This window comes from Prionailurus viverrinus, chromosome A3 (assembly GCF_022837055.1).
Source record: "Prionailurus viverrinus isolate Anna chromosome A3, UM_Priviv_1.0, whole genome shotgun sequence".
Classification (NCBI taxonomy): Eukaryota; Metazoa; Chordata; class Mammalia; order Carnivora; family Felidae; genus Prionailurus; species Prionailurus viverrinus.
In genome coordinates, this window is record NC_062563.1 from 34,705,719 (window position 1) to 34,724,356 (window position 18,638).

The 18,638-nt window shown below is 39.9% G+C and overlaps 1 protein-coding gene across 6 annotated transcripts in view; it reads left to right on the forward strand.

The window, feature by feature from the left end:
• PLCB1 (phospholipase C beta 1) overlaps nt 1–18,638 on the forward strand; it is a 708,066-nt gene that overhangs the window by 544,135 nt on the left and 145,293 nt on the right. For all 6 annotated transcript variants that reach the window (XM_047853458.1, XM_047853461.1, XM_047853460.1 and 3 more), the window contains exons 13-18: nt 5,726–5,810; nt 7,140–7,317; nt 12,104–12,171; nt 14,118–14,214; nt 16,443–16,527; nt 18,218–18,342. In XM_047853458.1, coding sequence (XP_047709414.1) covers nt 5,726–5,810; nt 7,140–7,317; nt 12,104–12,171; nt 14,118–14,214; nt 16,443–16,527; nt 18,218–18,342 — 638 coding nt within the window. The remainder of the gene's footprint in view (nt 1–5,725; nt 5,811–7,139; nt 7,318–12,103; nt 12,172–14,117; nt 14,215–16,442; nt 16,528–18,217; nt 18,343–18,638) is intronic.

An 18,638-nucleotide genomic window follows, 5' to 3' on the forward strand; every position in this document is an offset into this window, starting at 1 on the left:
GCCCAATTTAAAGTGCTCCAAAATGAAAGAGTCTTCTTTTTATTGAATCAAAATTCAAGAAACTAAAATTCTAGTCCATGGAATTAATGTCTGAAGACTGGTATAGTGTATACCATTGCTCAAAAGAATATTTATGAAGCTCTCTCTTTCATTTCAATGACCTAAGCTAGATTTCTCAACTAAAAGCCAACAGCACCTGTCCTAATTTGGCTCACAGGTTCCTCCCCCCACCCTTCTTATTGAAAGTCTTTCCCAGATCACTTATTGATTCCCTTTTTCCAACTAGTTTGTGACACATGCATTAACTCACCAGTTATTTAAGAATTCACTAAAATCTTAAAAGAAACAGTTTGGTCATGCACGAATTTCAGCTTGAGGAATTTCCAAGTACTTAAATGTGATTATTTGTTAATGTATACATGGAGAGAGACCTTACTCTGAAGTAACCAATTTTATAATTATCTGTATTTCTAGTCTGCCCTCAGGAAATCCATATTACATTTACCAGCTCTTGGTTCTGTTTCACTGGGAAACAGTCATCCAACGAATGATTTAATCATTTGGCAGATAGTTTTTCTAACACTTCTGAGGGTCAATTGAAGAGAAAATAATTGATTGTTTCACTGCTATTTCTCTTGGAACTAAAGGGAGCGCCTCTTTCGTTGCTGTATTTAATACCTCATTTGCTGTGACAGCTCTGACTTGCGCATGAGCATTTTCTCATCTCAGCCAGTCCGTTTGTAATTGAGCTCTAACAGTGCTTCAGCGCCTTCTTTCAGGCACTGTGGTTCCCAGACCTGTTGATGTATTACGTCCTTTTTAGAGAAATATCTCTAAATCTAGCACATTTATTTTCTGCGAGAAATGTTTTTGTATAAACTAGACAAGATGAAAAGCTATAGTTCCATTCTTGATTCTCACATCTGCCTCATTGAACTTTCCTATAAGGTAACCAGAGAGGTATCAACAACCACTACCACCAGAAACATAACAGCTAATATTTATTGAATTTATATTCTGTGCCCAGCAGCCTTCCAGATATAAGTTCATGTGACCCTCACCACAAACCCAAGTGCTCCTAAGAATAAATATTATTATGATAATCCTTATTTCACAGATGTTGAAACTCATCCCCAAAGAGAATGAGTAACTTACCCAAGGCCATGCAGCTAAGAGGTGACAGAGCTAGGATTCACACCTGGTTGGTCTGGCTTCAAAACTCACACATTTAACCAACGCTATCCCTGTGCCTAAGCAGATACATCAGGAGCCTTCAAAACATCGAATTAAGGCAACCAGAGCATCCACAAGGCAACTGCCTGTAACTGTTCACTTTTATGTGGTTTGTGACCCTTAACCACAGGATATTTTTTGTGGTTTTCAACATCAAACATACAGAGAACCAAAACAGGGCTTGAAAACTAATCCCTGCATTGTACACAAAAGCCAAAAGATAGTACCACAATATTGCCCTTTCTGGTTTAAAAAATGAGAAATTTAGCTTTTAAAAGTTTATTAATAATTCATATGTAACAAAAGAAAACCAAGGACACCATATTTACCCCAAACCATCGAGATAATCTGATGGCAGTGAAATGTTAAGATCCTGGAGTCTCTCGTGAGAGACAGTTGTTTGCTTCATGTTTCCATTGCCTTGAGCTTCACATATCAAAATTGCTCTGCTTCAGTCCTCTCCTGGGAGGACTCACACACCCAAAGAAAAGTTATAAGCTTTCCCTTTGCTGGTACAACCCTGTGCTTGACATGTGGGCCACTCACCTCATTGCTGAACCCAGCGGCAGACATCGTGCTTCACTTGCAGCCCTATTTCCTACTAACCCTAGAAATTAATCTCCGAATCCTGCTCAACCCAGTGACCCTGGGACACACTTCCCAAAAACATCTGCAACCTGCTTGCCATTTCTAGTGGACCATTTTATTTTCCTGTGTGCTGCATATACAAAATGCCAGATTCAGAACTCTGGTTCAGGTTACAAAAGAAACTCACACTGGAAGAAAGGAAGAAATCCACTAGATCTTCTGGTTTTCTCTCCAAATACTTGAAATTACCTATCTGTGGACAACAAAGGGAAGTCTGCCATGAGCTGCTGGCAACTTCTCCTTCTCCACCTGCTATATCAGAATCCCATAAAATGCAGATTCCTGAGCTGCACTCCCACACCTGATTTTGAATTTGTAGAAATGAGACTTCAAAATCTTAAAAAAAAAAAAAGGCCCTAGCCAGCTCCAATCCTCCACCTAATTTGTAAGCTAGCATTTTCATTAAAAGAATTCTATACTGAATTCAAGTGAAGTAACCCCTAGTTCTGGTTCAGCCACAGATAATGTGAGATTTTGGACAAGGTCCTTAATCTCCATGGGTAAGAGCTTCCTCATCTATAGAGAAGGAGGTTGGTTTAGTTCAACGTGGGGGGTTTACACCATGACATTTCATGGGGTGCATTCCTTTGTCAAAAAGCTGACCACCTGGCCAGGTTCCTATATTTTAGGGGTATTTCATATATCCAGATGTGCCTGCTACGGCCCAAACTCCAAATGTATTTGTGAGTGTTTCCTGTCACTTCATCTCCGTGGTAGCTGATGTGGATGCTCTGAGTGCTTCAGGAATTTTTTATTCTTGCTCTGTAACTGCAGTGTGAATGTCTTTTACTTCCACAGCTCTGACCCACAAAGTTGCTTTGTTTTCCTTTTTTTCTATTCAGTTTGCTCTCTGCTCTGAGTCCGTTCCCTGTCAGGTGGGTGTGTGAGTTTGGGGAGAACGTGAATAGCCTGATTACCAAGTAGCACATATTACTTCTTCTTGGAAAACTGCCTCTTGTTCTCTTCATTTCAGTTGATCTTGAGGTAGATTTTAAAATGTCTAGGTCAGACTTAGATCCTTGTTTCCCAGAGTGTGGTTAATCTGTGGGCCAGCGGCAGCCTCATCATTGAGGAGCTTGTCAGAAATGCAGAGCTGGGGCGGCTGGCTGGCTCAGTTGATAGAGCATGCAAATCCTGATCTCAGGGCATGAATTTGAGCCCCACGGTGGGGGTAGAGTTCACTTAAAAGGAAAAAAAAGAAATCCATAATCTCAGGCCCCATACCGATGCTGCCGAGGAAGCAACATTTTCTTAAGACCTCGGGTTATTTGGGTGAAGTGTCAGAGTGTTACCTTAAACACTGTGGAACTGTCCATGTCAGAACTACCCTCAGGCTTGTTACCAATGCAGGTTCCAGGAGTTCTCTCCCAATTCAGTGAATCAGGACCTGGCCCTAGGCCCCAACACCTGCAGCACTAACAGCTCAGTGATTCTTTACTGGAATAAAGTCAGATTTTGCTCCAGCAAAATCCTTCCTAAAGCCTGGTTTGGGGACGGCCTGACAAAGGACAGAGGACTCTGCCTGCTACCTGCTTAGCAACACCTGGAACATCACCTCAAAATCCCTCCACTGATGAAAATGTGGCTCCCCTCAAAATCCTAAAACAGGGCATTGAGGTGAAACTCTCCCTCTTTACTGCAAGTCTCTGATCAAAGGAACCCCAAGTTCCAATACTCTAGAAAAACAGCAGCTACATCAGCACCTGTTGACTCTTTTTACTCTATCAGAACAGTTCTCAAACTTGAGGGTGCATCAGAATCGCCTAGAGGGTTTGTGAAGACCCCCGAGTCCTGTTTCCCCAGAGATTCTGACTTAGATTCTGCATTGGAGGCCTTGAATCTGCATTTCTGACCAGCTTCAGGGGCTGTGGATGCTACCGGTCCATGGGCCACACTTGGAATAGCAAAGCTCTGTGACACATGGTAGTACCATTCCGTGAAAGTCAGAGGGCTTGGACAGTTTCTTCTGTGTAGCCTGGAGCATGTGGGCCTGGCATAGATGGACTTGTCTCCGCTTCAGCTGAGGAACCTGTAGGCTTGGTTGAGCCCCTGGGCTGGTTATCCTTTGAGCAACAGCATCTGAACAGATGCCCGGGGCTGCTCTGCCAAATCAGCTACTTCTCTGCTTGCTCCCCAGCCTCTAATGAGTTGTTCTGAAACAACTACCCCTACGCTTTTCACGATCCGTTCTCTGACTGGCAGGTTTCCCTCTCTCCTTGACACTGGTGAGGAATATTCTGAGGACCACACAGGCCACACAATAAAGTCTCCTCCAGGTCAAGAAAGGACAATGAGCAAGTGTGTGTGTGTGTGGGGGGGTGGTTGTTGTACAGGGTTTGGCAAGTTCTGTGAACCTCTTCTTTGCCTCTCCCTGCAGTTTCAATGAAGCAGTGACCTCGGGCTTCTAGTTGAAACCCAGAGAACTCATTTGACCCCCAAAATATATGCTTTTGAAAAAGGATATAGTGGTTTTCCCTAGGGACCATTGCAATACAATTTGAATCCCTAGAACATCCCCCATCTAGAGTGGGGTGGGGCAGGGAGTCCATGATCCAGGCTTAACAGTTATGGAAGAGAGAAAGAAAATTAAGAATCACACTTTAGAATTGTTTTGAATTGTGGTAAATAAGGCTTTTTATCACTTACTTATTCTTACTGCAATCCCAGTTTTGTGAAAATGTATTAACATTGCAGCATGTAGAGGCAACTATTGGAAATCAAGTTTGACAGCCTGTAGATCAAACTCACAGTCCATAAAACCCAATGGAATTGGATACCTTTATAATGATACTTAACATTCTACAGAACGAGAAAAAAAATATTATTGCTTTTTAAAAGGTCAAAGGAAGCAGGAGTATTGAAAGATGGCAGATATTCCCTCGTACCGACTGTGTTTATGTGTTAACCAGCCCGCAAGTTGCCCAGTCTAGCTGGTGGGTGCTGCCTGGTAACTCTGGATCCTCTTACATTCGCCCCACTCTCCTAACGCCTCAAAGGCATCTGCATCCATTACTCTGCTTCATCTTCTTGGCATCCTCTGTCCTTTTCCAAGAACTGTGATTATCCTCATTTTATAGATCCAGAGTGGTTGAGAGCCTGGAGCTCAGTTCAGCAAGCCCTACAGCTCCAGCCTTTCTCTTTCAGATCAGATTCTTACCAGCACTTAGTCAGGCTCACACCACCTCTGCTGCCCTATTATGCACATAAGAGTTGCAGACACCTTTCCTCATGGTGCCTGCTTCCTATCTTCCCTCCAGAATCCCCTCCCAAGTGAACACACTTCGGCCTGACTGCCCTTCTGTGTTTTAAGATTCTCTCTCTCTCTTTCTCTCTCTCTCTCTCTCTTCCTCTCTCTTTCTTCCTCCCTCCCTCCTTGTCTGCCTCTCTCCTTTCCTTTCCTCTCCTCCCTCACCTCCTTAAAAACATTCCTTTACAGCTAGCTCTTTGTGGGTTAGACAAATCTCAACCAAGAATTCACATGGAGTCATGGCTGAAGTCTGCCCCCAAGCATCTTGCATTTGACTTAGAATCAGGAAATTGAACAAAAGGGACTGAGCCCATAATTCTGGGGCATTCAAGAATCCAGTGACTGGCAAATGACCTGCTGTCCTCTCCATCTGTGTCTATGGAGGCTAGCCATAGGAATAGCCTTCACTGTCTCTCTGCATGTGGTATTCAAATTCACAGAAGTCAGGATAGTAAACAAGGGGTTTAGAGTGATACATATTGGTCTTGAAGGGTAAGTTGAAGAAATCACTTCTTTTTGTAATTAATAACACAAAATAATCATGTCCAACCCCTTTAAATAAGCCCCCTTGCTTGCTTTTTTTCTCATTTCCCTTAGCCCAAAGCAGCAAGCCAAGATGGCAGAGTATTGCCGACTGATCTTTGGAGATGCTCTTCTCATGGAACCACTGGAAAAATACCCAGTAAGCAGCTTCAAGGTTTATCGCTGAAGGAATGTACATATTAATGACTGGAGTTAGGGGGAGACTTCCTTACATCCTTTCCAAGTTTGTGTTTCTCAGGAAGATTAATTGAGTTGATAATGAAGCCTGACCAGGAGGAAACCGGCAGTGTGCCCCACTGAGGGTGGAAGACATGCATCTGTCCTCTTCCTCTGCTCACTGTCTTGTCCCTCCCCCACTGCCTGACGTGACCAGCAGGACTACAGAATTCCCAGAATCACAAATATCTTCCATGGAGACATTCCGGGCCAGACAGGTTCTGATCATCTCCCATGGAACCTCGTTACACCCTTTGAGAGACATGGTTCAGCAAAATGGGACATTGTAGGTGGTACAATGAGATCCCCACCTGGCCCTGCATCCACTCTTCACTCCCTTGCATGTGCCTTTTGGTGGAACAGAACTCAGGCCTCCTATTGCCAAGCATCCCTGCTTTGGGAAGGAAAAGCAGTAGGAACATCTTAAAGTAGCCTTTCCCCTCTTCAACCCTTTTTCCTCATCTCCACACATTCTTACACAATTTCATACCAATCCCCAGACTTGTTGTAAGCAAAGAATAAAGGACCAGTTTAGGGGAGTTCACTAGACTTGCTAAAAATAACTCACCTTGGGACTTGCACACATAATCTCTGATATAATATCTAACAACCCTCTCATGGGAAATTGATTTTCCCATTAGATGTGCAAGCTTGAAAACACTGGCAATAATGTTTGCAAATAAGGGTAGCTCGAATCTCAGGGCTACAAGGAAATGTGAAACCACCAGCCCACTTGGGCTGATGCCAAGGACATGTGCAGCTTACTACCTAGTTCCAGATGGGGTGTTTGCTCTTTTTAAAATGCATCTGAAAGGTTGGTTCTGTAGGCTTCCATATGACAGACACCCTTCCTGACAGACACCACACTAATTGGCTTCCCTTCTTCGAAAATCCAGGACAAAGCCTTCCTATCTGCCTCAAACCAAAACGATTGGACTTATGGTCCATCAGAAAACTCATAAAACTTTGGGTTAGCAAATCTCCCAGTACATTTCTGTGGGTCTGATTCATGGGGATTCGTTGTGGAAAAATAAGAGTTCGGTAATTAAAATATGCCTTTCATGAAAAAATAAAGAACCATGAAGCAGCCCCCATGCGGGACACACGCTTAGAACAGTCTAATGAGCTGTAATGAACGTAGTAACTAATAATCTAGAAGCTCTTGGTGTCCAACACTGTGCTGGGGGTTTGGGGAGGGGGTCTGAGAGAAAGGGGCAGTATTGTTAAGGAAGGTGCTTTTCTTTTCCATTAGCTGGAATCTGGAGTTCCTCTTCCAAGCCCTATGGATTTAATGTACAAAATTTTGGTGAAAAATAAGAAGAAATCGCATAAGTCATCAGAAGGAAGTGGCAAAAAGAAGCTCTCAGAACAAGCCTCCAACACGTACAGTGACTCCTCCAGCATGTTTGAGCCCTCATCTCCAGGAGCCGGTGAGGGGTTGGCAGGCTCTTGTTCCCTATTACGTGTGGTTTTAAGAATTGCTGCTCTAATTTAACTTAGAAGGAATGTTACATTCCTATTTGGACACACTTTTAAATGGTATGGGTTTTCTGTTTCTGCTGCAAACTTGGTGGCTTCATTAAGACTACACAAATGGCGGGGGGGCCTGGGTGGCTCAGTTAGTTGAACGTCTGACCTAGGCTGAGCTCATGATCTCGCAGCTTGTGGGTTCGAGCCCCACTCCGGGTTCTGCACTGACAGTGTGGAGCCTGGTTGGGATTCTCTCTCTCTCTCCTCTCTCTCTGACGCTCCCCCACTCATTTTCTCTCTCTCTCTCTTTCTCTCAAAATAAATAGATGAACCAAAAAAAAGCTACACAAATGTATGATCTCCAGTTCTGTAAGTAGGAAGGCCCACATGGGTCTCACTGGGCCAACCTCCAGTTGTCAGCAGGGCTGCTGTCCTTTCTGGAGGCTCTGGAGAATCCTATTCTTTGCTTGTTCCATCTTCCAGAGGCCACCCACATTTGTTGGCTTATGGTCTCTTCCTCCAGTTTCAATCCAGGAATGTCCCATCTCACTTCTGTCATCATACCTGCCTCTGACCAGAGGCAACAAAGGTCCTTTGCTTTTAGGAACTCACACCATTACATTGGACCCATTTGGATAAACCAGGATAATCTTCCCCAGCTCAATCTTAATCTATCTGCAAAGCCCCTCTTGCTGTATATTCACAGGGCACAGAACATATCCCCAGGACATGGTCATTTGGGGGAGCCATATGGTTTTGTGGTCTGTCTACCACATGGGCCAAATGTTTGGAGTTACCGCATGAGTTTAAGCTTCTCAAGGGCAATGATACCTTAACATTAACTTGGGTCTGGGCACAGGATGTTCACTGAATATGTTCTCATTGATGATATGCTGAAGAGTTCTGGGCAATTCAACTCATCCATATTTTACAGATCTCTTTTAAAATGTAAAAAGGTAAAGGCAATTGAATTATCTATCAAAGTTTCTAGGTGATGTTTAGTATCATTAATTTTCCTTTTAGATTTAGGTTGAAATAGATTTTTATGGATGATGAGAAAAGAATTCAAGTGGTCACCCCATTTCCTTTGAATTATTTGTCATTTAGTCTGATTTCTTTTTTAGCTTTAATCAGAATCTTGGCAATCTGAAAAGGGCTCTCCTGATTGGAGGGTGAGTAAGTGGAGGAAACTTGAAGCTTGAATCTAGGAAGTTCTTGAATGGAAAGTTTAACTCACATTGGAACAATCACTTTGGAAAACTGGCAGTATTTGCAAAAGCTGAACATATGCACACCCTCGGTCCCAGGGATTCCATTCCTAGGTATATACCCAACAGAAACGTGTATAGATATTCACCAAGAGAGATGCACAAGAATTGCTCAGAGCAACACTACACAGAATGGCCAAAAATTGGAAACTGGATGACAAGTGCCATCATTAGTTGTGGTATATTCACACCATGGATTAATATGCAGCAATAACACTCTACAACTGCACACACCAATATGGACACAGCTCAGAAACAAAATGTTGAGTAAAAGAACTCAAATACAAAAACAGAATCCACTGTATGACTCCATTTATATAAAGTACAAAAATAGACAGAATTATCCTATGAAATTAGAGGTCAGGAAATGGTTACCTTTGAAGAAATGACTGGAAGGGCATCCAACGGGGCCTCTGGACACTGGTTTTATTTTGTTTCTTGATCTGGATACTGGTTACTAAGGTCTGTTTAGTCAGCGAAAATTCATCCCTCTGTATATATATGGTATGTGTACTTCTCTGCATATCTATTGTATATCAATTAAAAGATTTCAGAATAGGGGCGCCTGGCTGGCTCAGTTAAGCATATGACTTCGGCTCAGGTCATGATCTCATGGTTTATGAGTTCGAGCCCTGCGTCAGTTGGGCTCTATGCTGATAGCTCAGAGCCTGGAGCCTGCTTCAGATTCTGTGTCTCCCTCTCTTTCTGCCCCTCCCCTACCTGCACTCTGTCTCTCTCTCAAAAATAAATAAACATTAAAAAACATTTTTAAAAAGATTTCAAAATAATTTTAAGTTAAAATGTAAATTCTAGAGCAATACCTGGTGGGGAAAAAAAGGTTAACCAAATCAGTGATTTAACTTTTCTTGTATGTTTCCATCTCAATGGCCAATTTCTTTTATGGTTTAGAGTAAAATTCTTACCAACAAATATATAATTATTTGAAAGGTTTTTTGGGGGCGGTAGTTTTTGAGTGTGTATTTCAAGCATTAATACATTATTCTGATTCTTTTTTCAAAACTAACTTTTGTTCTCAGTAAGAATATTGTTTCTGAAGGTTTACAGTTCTTGAAACCCTTGAATCTAGGGAAGAAACCAAGTCTTCCTTTGCATACAGGAACTTGTTTCCCCATCTCCCTTTCCCACTACCAGTTCTCTCCCTTTTTATTAACTGGATGCATAACACAAATAACAATTTTTACAGGCATTGAACGTTATTGCTTAATACAGAGAAGAACAGCAATCTGTTAGTAATTCGGTAGATTTCCTAAGCTAGCCCCATGGTCTGTTGTGCAATCTTTATTTATTTCAATGGAAAATTTTGGACATTTTATTATGTAGGTAGTCTTTTGAATTATGAGCCCTACTAATTTGCCATTTGGTTTGTAGATGTTCTCTGGTAATGGGAACTCAAGTAACTTGAAAAACATGGAATGGTTCTTATTTCAAAACTAATTTACTTATCATGGTGCCTGTTGGCCAGGTGCCTTTTCCAAGATTCAGCCCTTTGCCAGTACACTTGTCTTAAAGAACTAGGATAGATTTTCTTTATGGTTCAAGGTTTTATGGTCTTAAGTTTCCTCCAAGATCCCTCAGAAGACTTATGAGGGAGAAACCAGGGTCCTGCTCATAGAGTAAATGAAGACAAACTACTTCTTTCCCACATAAACTAAAGAATTACCTGATGGAGGATTATGAAATTATTGGTGTGTTGTTATATCACATGAAGCACTGTTACATGCTTTTGCCAAACAACCTTTGAAATTACTCAATTAAAAAAAAAAAGAATCCCCTCTCTAATTAAAAAGCAAGAAAAAAAAAGTAAAAAGAACTTGGGGCAACACATTTGATTATAAAAAACAATAAAGTGCCAACCTCCAAAAGAATGTGTTGGTATATAATGAGATATGTTTTCTTTCCAAATTATAATGGATTCCCTGTATTAACACAATGTAAGTATCATAAAGTGGTTGCATGTGCTTTCTTTCAATAAACGAGCCATAAATAATAAGACTTACTGGTCCTGGAAATCTTTTCCCTCTAAAGATACTTCATGAATACTTTGCTCACTGCTACTATTCAGTAATTGATTGACCTTTGCTAGTCAAATGAAAACATTTATAAGCTTTTTGGAAGACATGCTGTGGACACTGTGTCATTTACATAGATTGAACAGGGTTGCGAACTTTCACAAGATTTGAGAGGGGGGGAGGACCTAGCCAGTGCAAGTTACCTCATTGTAGAGCCAATATAGCCATCTACTGGGCTCGTACTGTTATGGCACTGTGTTAACGCTGAAAGATAGTAGTCATCATATAATGCCTTCTTTAGTATTTTACTTGAAAATCTTTTTACAAAACTGATATTATCAGGTGAGACTGAGACCCAAGGCTGTGGAAGAATTTAATACTTCCTGCTGGTGTGAATTTTTAAAGAGCGGAATCATCCACCAAATAAATCTTCAGAGAGGAAAAATAATCCATTGAAATGACTGTGTGTTGGCTAAATATGCAGCTAAATTATGTCTGACCAAAGCAGATTTCCACGCATAATTATTTTAAGGGTTCATGCATTTTATCCTGCTTTTTGAAACAGAATGTCACCGTTTTCTAAGATACATGCATTGTTTAAATGAATGACAATGCATCCATCAAATAAGCCTGCAGGAAAATCGTAAGATACAATAGTTACTTTACAATTTTTGTGTCATCAGGTGTGCTGCCACAGCCCTGCCTTTCCTCTTCCAGATCAAATACTCGGCCTTAACTGTGAGGTCCTCTATGGCCTCAGAAAAGTAGCAGTAAAGTCACTGGGTGCTGCAAGCATCACATGGAAGAATCAAGGCTCAGAAAAAGAGGGAAAAGTGGGAAAAAGAGAGTTTATCTTTCAGAGTCCTAGAGACCCCCAAAGACAACGTACACGTCCATATAGGATGTGTGTACCATAGAAAGCTAAATTGAGATGACACCATATTTTTTTAAACATACTGATAAAAATGTTAAGCGTTTTTAATAGAATTTGGACATTTCAAATGGTATTCACAAAGTAAATTTAGAGAAAATATCCATATTCCAAATCTCAATACAATTCTATATAATTTATAAAATTTAAATATCCAGGGGCGCCTGGGTGGCGCAGTCGGTTAAGCCTCCGACTTCAGCCAGGTCACGATCTCGCGGTCCGTGAGTTCGAGCCCCGCGTCGGGCTCTGGGCTGATGGCTCAGAGCCTGGAGCCTGTTTCCGATTCTGTGTCTCCCTCTCTCTCTGCCCCTCCCCCGTTCATGCTCTGTCTCTCTCTGTCCCAAAAATAAATAAACGTTGAAAAAAAAAAAATTTTTAAATTTAAATATCCAAATGAATAATTTTAAAACAGTGTTATGCCAATTTCCAAGGAAATTTTTTGTAATGCACCTGTTAACATGTGCTTCAAACTTGTAAATGTTTGTTTACTTCATGATCTGCTATTAAAATTTGACAGGGGAAGCTGATACTGAGAGTGACGACGATGACGATGATGACGACTGTAAAAAATCTTCAATGGATGAGGTAGGTGTCTAGGAACTGACTTCTGGTCACAGAGGCTCATCCCCTAGTTTGTCAGTCCCTGCTGCGCCGTCTGGACATATAGTTCATGGTCTCCTTCTGCCATCTAGTGGTCAAAAGCGTCACAGTTCATTTTAAACCTGCTACCCTGTTGGAAAATGAAAATGTGCACTTGAATCACTAAAAATGTGCACTTGAGTCACTAAAGGAATAAGCACAGCATTGAGCAAAAGTTCTCTGTGATGATCAATGCTGCCAAGACTTCCTTCCATCAAATGGGGTCTCTGGAAGGTGAATTCAAAATTTGTGACATCAAATGCCTGCTTCAATTTTTGAGGCAATTAAATTGTTGGTCAAATGGCCCCAAATCCAGAGAAAACATGGGGGTTTGGAGAAATGTTCATAAATATGACATTAATTCCATTGTTGTAATTTTGAAATGACTAGAGCTCCTTACTGATGATGTAAGCTAAAACACCCCAAATAACTTCATCAGCTAAGAAATATTAATTGCACAGGATCTAGAAGTGAATCTGAGATAAGTCCATTGGAATTTCAAAACTTTGTTTTAGCAAGAGTCTTAATCCAAAAGTTTACACTGAATATTCCCTCAAATATATTGGAAAGTGTCTGTCTCAGGTATAAGTAACAATAAGCTGTTCTTACATAATGTTCTTCCTCTTACACTTATTTCCTTTAATGTTGTCTAAAGTTTTGATTAATTATGTTCCTCCACTAAATTTCAAGTTAGTGTCCAGGAGGAAAACTATTAACAGGCCTGGTAAAGTAGTTCTTCCTGGTAATTATTTCAATTGTGCATAAGTTTTATCACTGATTCTTGTCCATTCAAAACTGCCTTACTAATTGGATGGCCCATTTGCAAATGAATATTTCCCAATTAACATTTAACCTAAATATTGCTACAGGCGTTTTCAAAAGAAATCATGTCTGCATGTATTCTCTCTTCTAAAAATGGGAGAGAATATTAGATCAGTCTACAGAGGTCTGTCCATGCCAATACTGCAGTATTGGTTTTCTCCTTTATTAAAAACTTTATCAAAGTGATATGTAATAGCAAGTAATACTAAAGTAACATGAGGTTTTACTATGTGCCAGGTACTGTTCTGAGTTCTTTCACATAAATTAACTCGTTTAATAATCGCAAAAGCTCAATATGCTATTGGGACTGTTTTTATTCTAATTTAACAGGTGAGTAAACTGAGGCACAGAACAGTTAAGTAATTTGCCCAAGATTGCACAGCTTGTAAGTGGTGGGCTTGGAATTTGAAATTAGGCAATCTGGCTTTAGAATCTTAGCTACTAACCCCTGTGCTGTATTGTACTGCTTGCCTGATAGGCACACAGGAACCAAGAAGGCAGGGAGGGATGAACATTTATAAAGAAAACTAATACTTGTTCACCGACCCCAACCTATTTCCACAAGGCAACCTTTTTTTAAAAACAATTTTTTTTTTGGTTCACTGGCAGTCAGCTACATACTAATTTTCATCTTGTACAGTGAATTCTTGATTTCTTGATTTCTTAACCTTAGACATCAGCTAAGGAATTTATGCTATGACCAGTGACATATAGCTTAGTGCTTCTCAAACTGTAATGTGCATTTGAATCACCTTAGTAAAATGCAGATTCTGATTCTGGAGGCCAGTGGTGGAGGCTGAGATGCTACATCTCTAATAAGCTCTCAGGCTGATACTGCTGGTCACCGAGCACACTGGGAGCTGCCTCTAAACACCCCGTATGCCACCCCATATTTGCCTAACGTACAAGTAAATTTTCTCCTGTGGTGAATTTTCCTATTGGCAATAATCATTTTCAGAAGAGAAGGGATGGTGTTCTCTCTCGTGGGCCACTTGATCATTGCCCTGGGAACATAATCCTTGGTAATGTAATGCTGACTCTGGAAATGTCATTTTTATTTCTGCTTCCAGGGTACTGCTGGCAGTGAGGCCATGGCCACAGAAGAGATGTCTAACCTGGTGAACTATATTCAGCCAGTCAAGTTTGAGTCCTTTGAAACTTCAAAAAGTAAGTTTTCCCTGGAGAAGAACCTCTAATGTAACATATAATGAGTGTATCTTAAATTGTTTTTTAATGTTCATTTATTTTTGAGAGAGAGGGAGTAAGTGGAGGTGGGGCAGAGAGAGGGGGAGACTATAATGAATATATCTTAAATACAAGGTAGTTAGAACAAAGAATGTTACCCTTAACAGAACTATTCTGTGAAGTCTTGAATACGTGCCTGAGTTGATGATTAAAACCATGTAAGAAAGTATTCCACGATGTTACCCCAAAATTCATCATGGGGCTGTAGGCCGCACACAGTTATCTGAAAGGTATTAGGCCAGAGTACAGCTGATTGAGAGTTTCACAGTCGTTTTTGTTCAACAACATAATGGGCTCCTTCCGTTATATAAGAGACAGTGTTGAAATAAACTATCTACCCGCCCCCCAGAAGGGGGGAGCAGGGAGCAGCCAGAGACGTGGTTAACCCTCATAACGAAAAATAGAACCAAATCAATCACTTCACACACATTCCATTTGTCCAGCCTGTTTTATAACATTAACTTCACATCATTTTGTGTTCTCTCTTCCTCCAACTACACATCCATACTGGATGTAAAGAAAAAAGAAATAGCATCTTTCCCCCACCTGAAGAAAAGAGCTCTTTTGTGAAATTGCCCCCCCTTTTTTTTGTATGAAATGTAAGATGCTATCAGGTTAAGAGAATCCTTGAGACATTTTAGCTGCTTTTATGAGTGTGCTTTTAAAGGCAGAATTTTTGCTGAAATATAGCAGCCTTTTATAAGGCATAGTTTTATAGATACATCAAAATCTAAGCTTCTACCATACACACTAATGTATAATTGTATAATTTTGCCCAAAGAGCTTCAACTTTATAGTATATGGTACCTGTATCTCTACAATGAGGAATTTAACTTCTAATACAGTTTATATGTAAATATTCTGACATTTTTTTTGATTTCTGTAATTGCTGGTGTATCTTACCACAAGTTGTTCAATTTGAAACATCCTAAAGTAGTAATTTTTATATTTCTATAGTTTTTGTTGGCTGTAAAATGAGTTTGCCTAATTCATGAGTCAAAAGCTCCTAAACAACTAGCCAGATTGAGAAAGAACATCCTCCAAACCTGGTAACAACAGCATGGACCAAAGATTTACAAACAAGTCCGTTTCTCCTTGTGTTTGATATCATTGTATCACTTTATTTTTTTAAAAGAATACTGTACATCAAAAAAAAATAATAATGCACGTATGTTACAAAGCACCTACTGAATTGACTTAATTTTAATTAGCAGTAATGCTTAAAATAATTAGTCATATGAAAATAGGTTTTTGATGGGCCAAAATAAGAGAAGTAAGGTTTTCCTTTAGAGCCGATTAAAAATTGGGGAAGATAAGGAGATAGATGGATAAAAGACTCCAGGTTATATTAGAAAGAACAGTGAGGCTTTATTCATGGAAAGTGGGCATCAAAGAGGGGGAAATGCATCAAAGGGAACTCCATTTTAAAACTGAGAACTGTGCAACCACTCTGAATGACATATGCCTCAGTACTGTGTGTAACACTTTGAATTTTAGTTGGGAAGAGGACAGAGAAGCTGTTGGACTCTTAGACTTTACAAACTAAAATAACTTTGTTTTGTTTCTTCCATTCTAATCAGAAGTTTGGATTCCACTTCCAAATATTGCTTTTGTATTATATTGAGATATCTAACACATTCATCTCTCCAGCCTCTCTTATCCATCTGAAAATGAGGCCATCAGACTGGAAAATGTCCAAGGATCCTTCTGCTTTGAAATACCCTAATCTTAATGTCACATTAGTTACTTGAACTGAGGGGGTGTGTACAAACTGAGGCAATGACAAGGTGGGGTGTAAAAGAGAGGGTCAGAAAAACCAATCTGAATGGATTTAGAACAAAAGAGTCCCCCAGGGTTCTTTGTCTTTTGAAATAGCTTTCATTGACCACTCTAGCCATATCTAAAATCCATTTCCCCATCCTAATGCCATTGTATCCCTAACTTGCATGACCATAAGCAAATCTGACTCAGGTAGTATTAGAAGAGACAGCTTCTTAGAAGACTCAGCTTTGACTGAAGAAATACATATATAAAGTTATACAATGAGGATTCATCGCCCTAACTTCACTGAACATATGCCTCCATCTTACACGTTATAACTTGTAGCGTTGAATTTTACTCCTCACCCTTTTTTGTTGTCGTTAACTCAGAAAGAAATAGAAGTTTTGAAATGTCTTCCTTCGTGGAAACCAAAGGACTCGAGCAACTGACAAAGTCTCCAGTGGAATTTGTAGAGTATCCTTGATTTGACGATTGACTGCTGAAATGACCCAGCCAAAGCCACACATGCCATTTGTTTGATTTCTGTTTTGAAAAGGAGAAGATGTCTGAAATGGCTTATGTCTGATACCTGGGTGTGATGGACAGTTTCTGGCTTCAGATGCATGGCTGAGAGGCGGGGGCTGGCATATGGAAAAGAGAACTGGTCTTGCAATAAAGGAAGCTCAGGTTTCAAGGGTATTTTCACACCATCTTTGTCCTTTGGCAATTGGCTTAATCCTTCTAAATATGGTGACACCAGTTTGCTCATTGGGTTAGGGACAGCATGTGTAAAGTGTGTAATATACTTTATACATACGTAAGATATATGTACAGTGTATACACATACATGTAATAGATGTCCAATCAGAAAACAGTTGGAATGATGACAAGGATATAAATATAGAGGCACCTGCTTGGCTCATTTGGAAGAGCATGTGACTCTTGAACTTGGGGTCATAACTTTGAGCCCCACGCTGGGTATAGAGATTACACACACACACACACACACACACACACACAAAACAAAACTTAAAAAACAGAATATAGATATATATTACTAACAATGGCTTTGTTGATAATTCTGACAACAAAAACCTTTGATTTCTATCCATAAATTAAAAATGAAACGTCTTTAAATTTTTTTATGAAAGCAATAGTAAATGCCTCAGACAGCCCAATTTCATGAAACAAGTCCTAAAATTAAAAAAAAAAAACAAAAGTGACTTTTAGAACTCATCAACAAGAGGAGAGGGAGCAAATGTAAACTCCATAAACAAAGTCACACTATTAAGCATTGACTGTTTTATAGACCTTACATTAGATGTCTTATCACATTTCATCCTCACAATAAGCCTGGGATGTAGGGATTGTTCAATCTATCAAGCAGAGGAGGAAACTCACTCGGAAAAGAGCAAAATGACTTGCCCTAGATCCTATAGCTAGCAACTTCCAGAAATAAGGTGCAGGTCCTTTTATACCTAATTTCCCTGCCTGAGCTCAAAATCTTAGCTGACTTCCACCAAATTTGGTAATAGGGTCATGTTTTAAGAACATAGCATTGTTTAATAGCTACATAGTACTCAGTAACTAAAAGGTTTTCAAGATGGAAAACTGATTACAGTAGGAACTAACATACAAAACAAGGTCAGAACCTTCTGTGCTATCTTGACCTTGCTATCAATCATAAAGAGTACCACAGTCTTGGCAAATAGCATATAGCAAATAACCTTCTCAGAGAAGGTTAAAAAATGAGCAGAAAGCATTTCAAAAACAACCATGCAGTTCACATTATCTGCTTCCGCCAAAGACGTTATCATCCTGTCACGTGCTTTGGCACACTTGAGTTTACTCCTGTGTCCTTAATCGTTAAGCCTACCCTCAATAAAATCTCCCCCAAATTACACTGACTTTGACTTAATCGTTTTTTCTTCCTCATTAGTTTTCACCCACAAGGCTCAGCAAGGGTGCTATAGTACATTTATATTATAAAACCACATTTATTCTGTGTGTTCAGAAGTTTTTGACATTTTTCATCCACTAGCCCAATGAGATCATCAATATTTAGCTCATTTCCCAATGGAGAAAGAAGGAAGGTGGCTTCTAAGTTAATGGTATGGGCTAATTATTTTTATAATTGTATTCACTACTTAACATGATGGTCCAGATATAACAAAATGCAGCTCAGCAGGATATATCCAAAAGGAACCCGTGTGGATTCATCCAACTACATGCCTCAGCTCTTCTGGAATGCTGGTTGCCAAATGGTTGCACTTAATTTTCAAACTGTGGGTAAGTAGCACAGTTAAAGCTCATTTCCATTCTGTTAGAAAGCTGTATTTCCAGACTTGACTGAAAAGCAAACAGAAGCAGATTTCAATGAAGGGAAAATATCACTGCAAAAGAAAAATAGCTTTTGAAAATGGAGAAATTATCTTTAATAGTTTATAACCAAGTCTTTATTTCTAGTGGTTCCATATTCCTTTCAAACAAAAATCTTTCTGCTTTTTAAAGTAATATGTATATATTGTAGGATATTTGGAAAATTCAGAAAAGTATAAAGAAACAATAAAACTGCCCAGGAACAC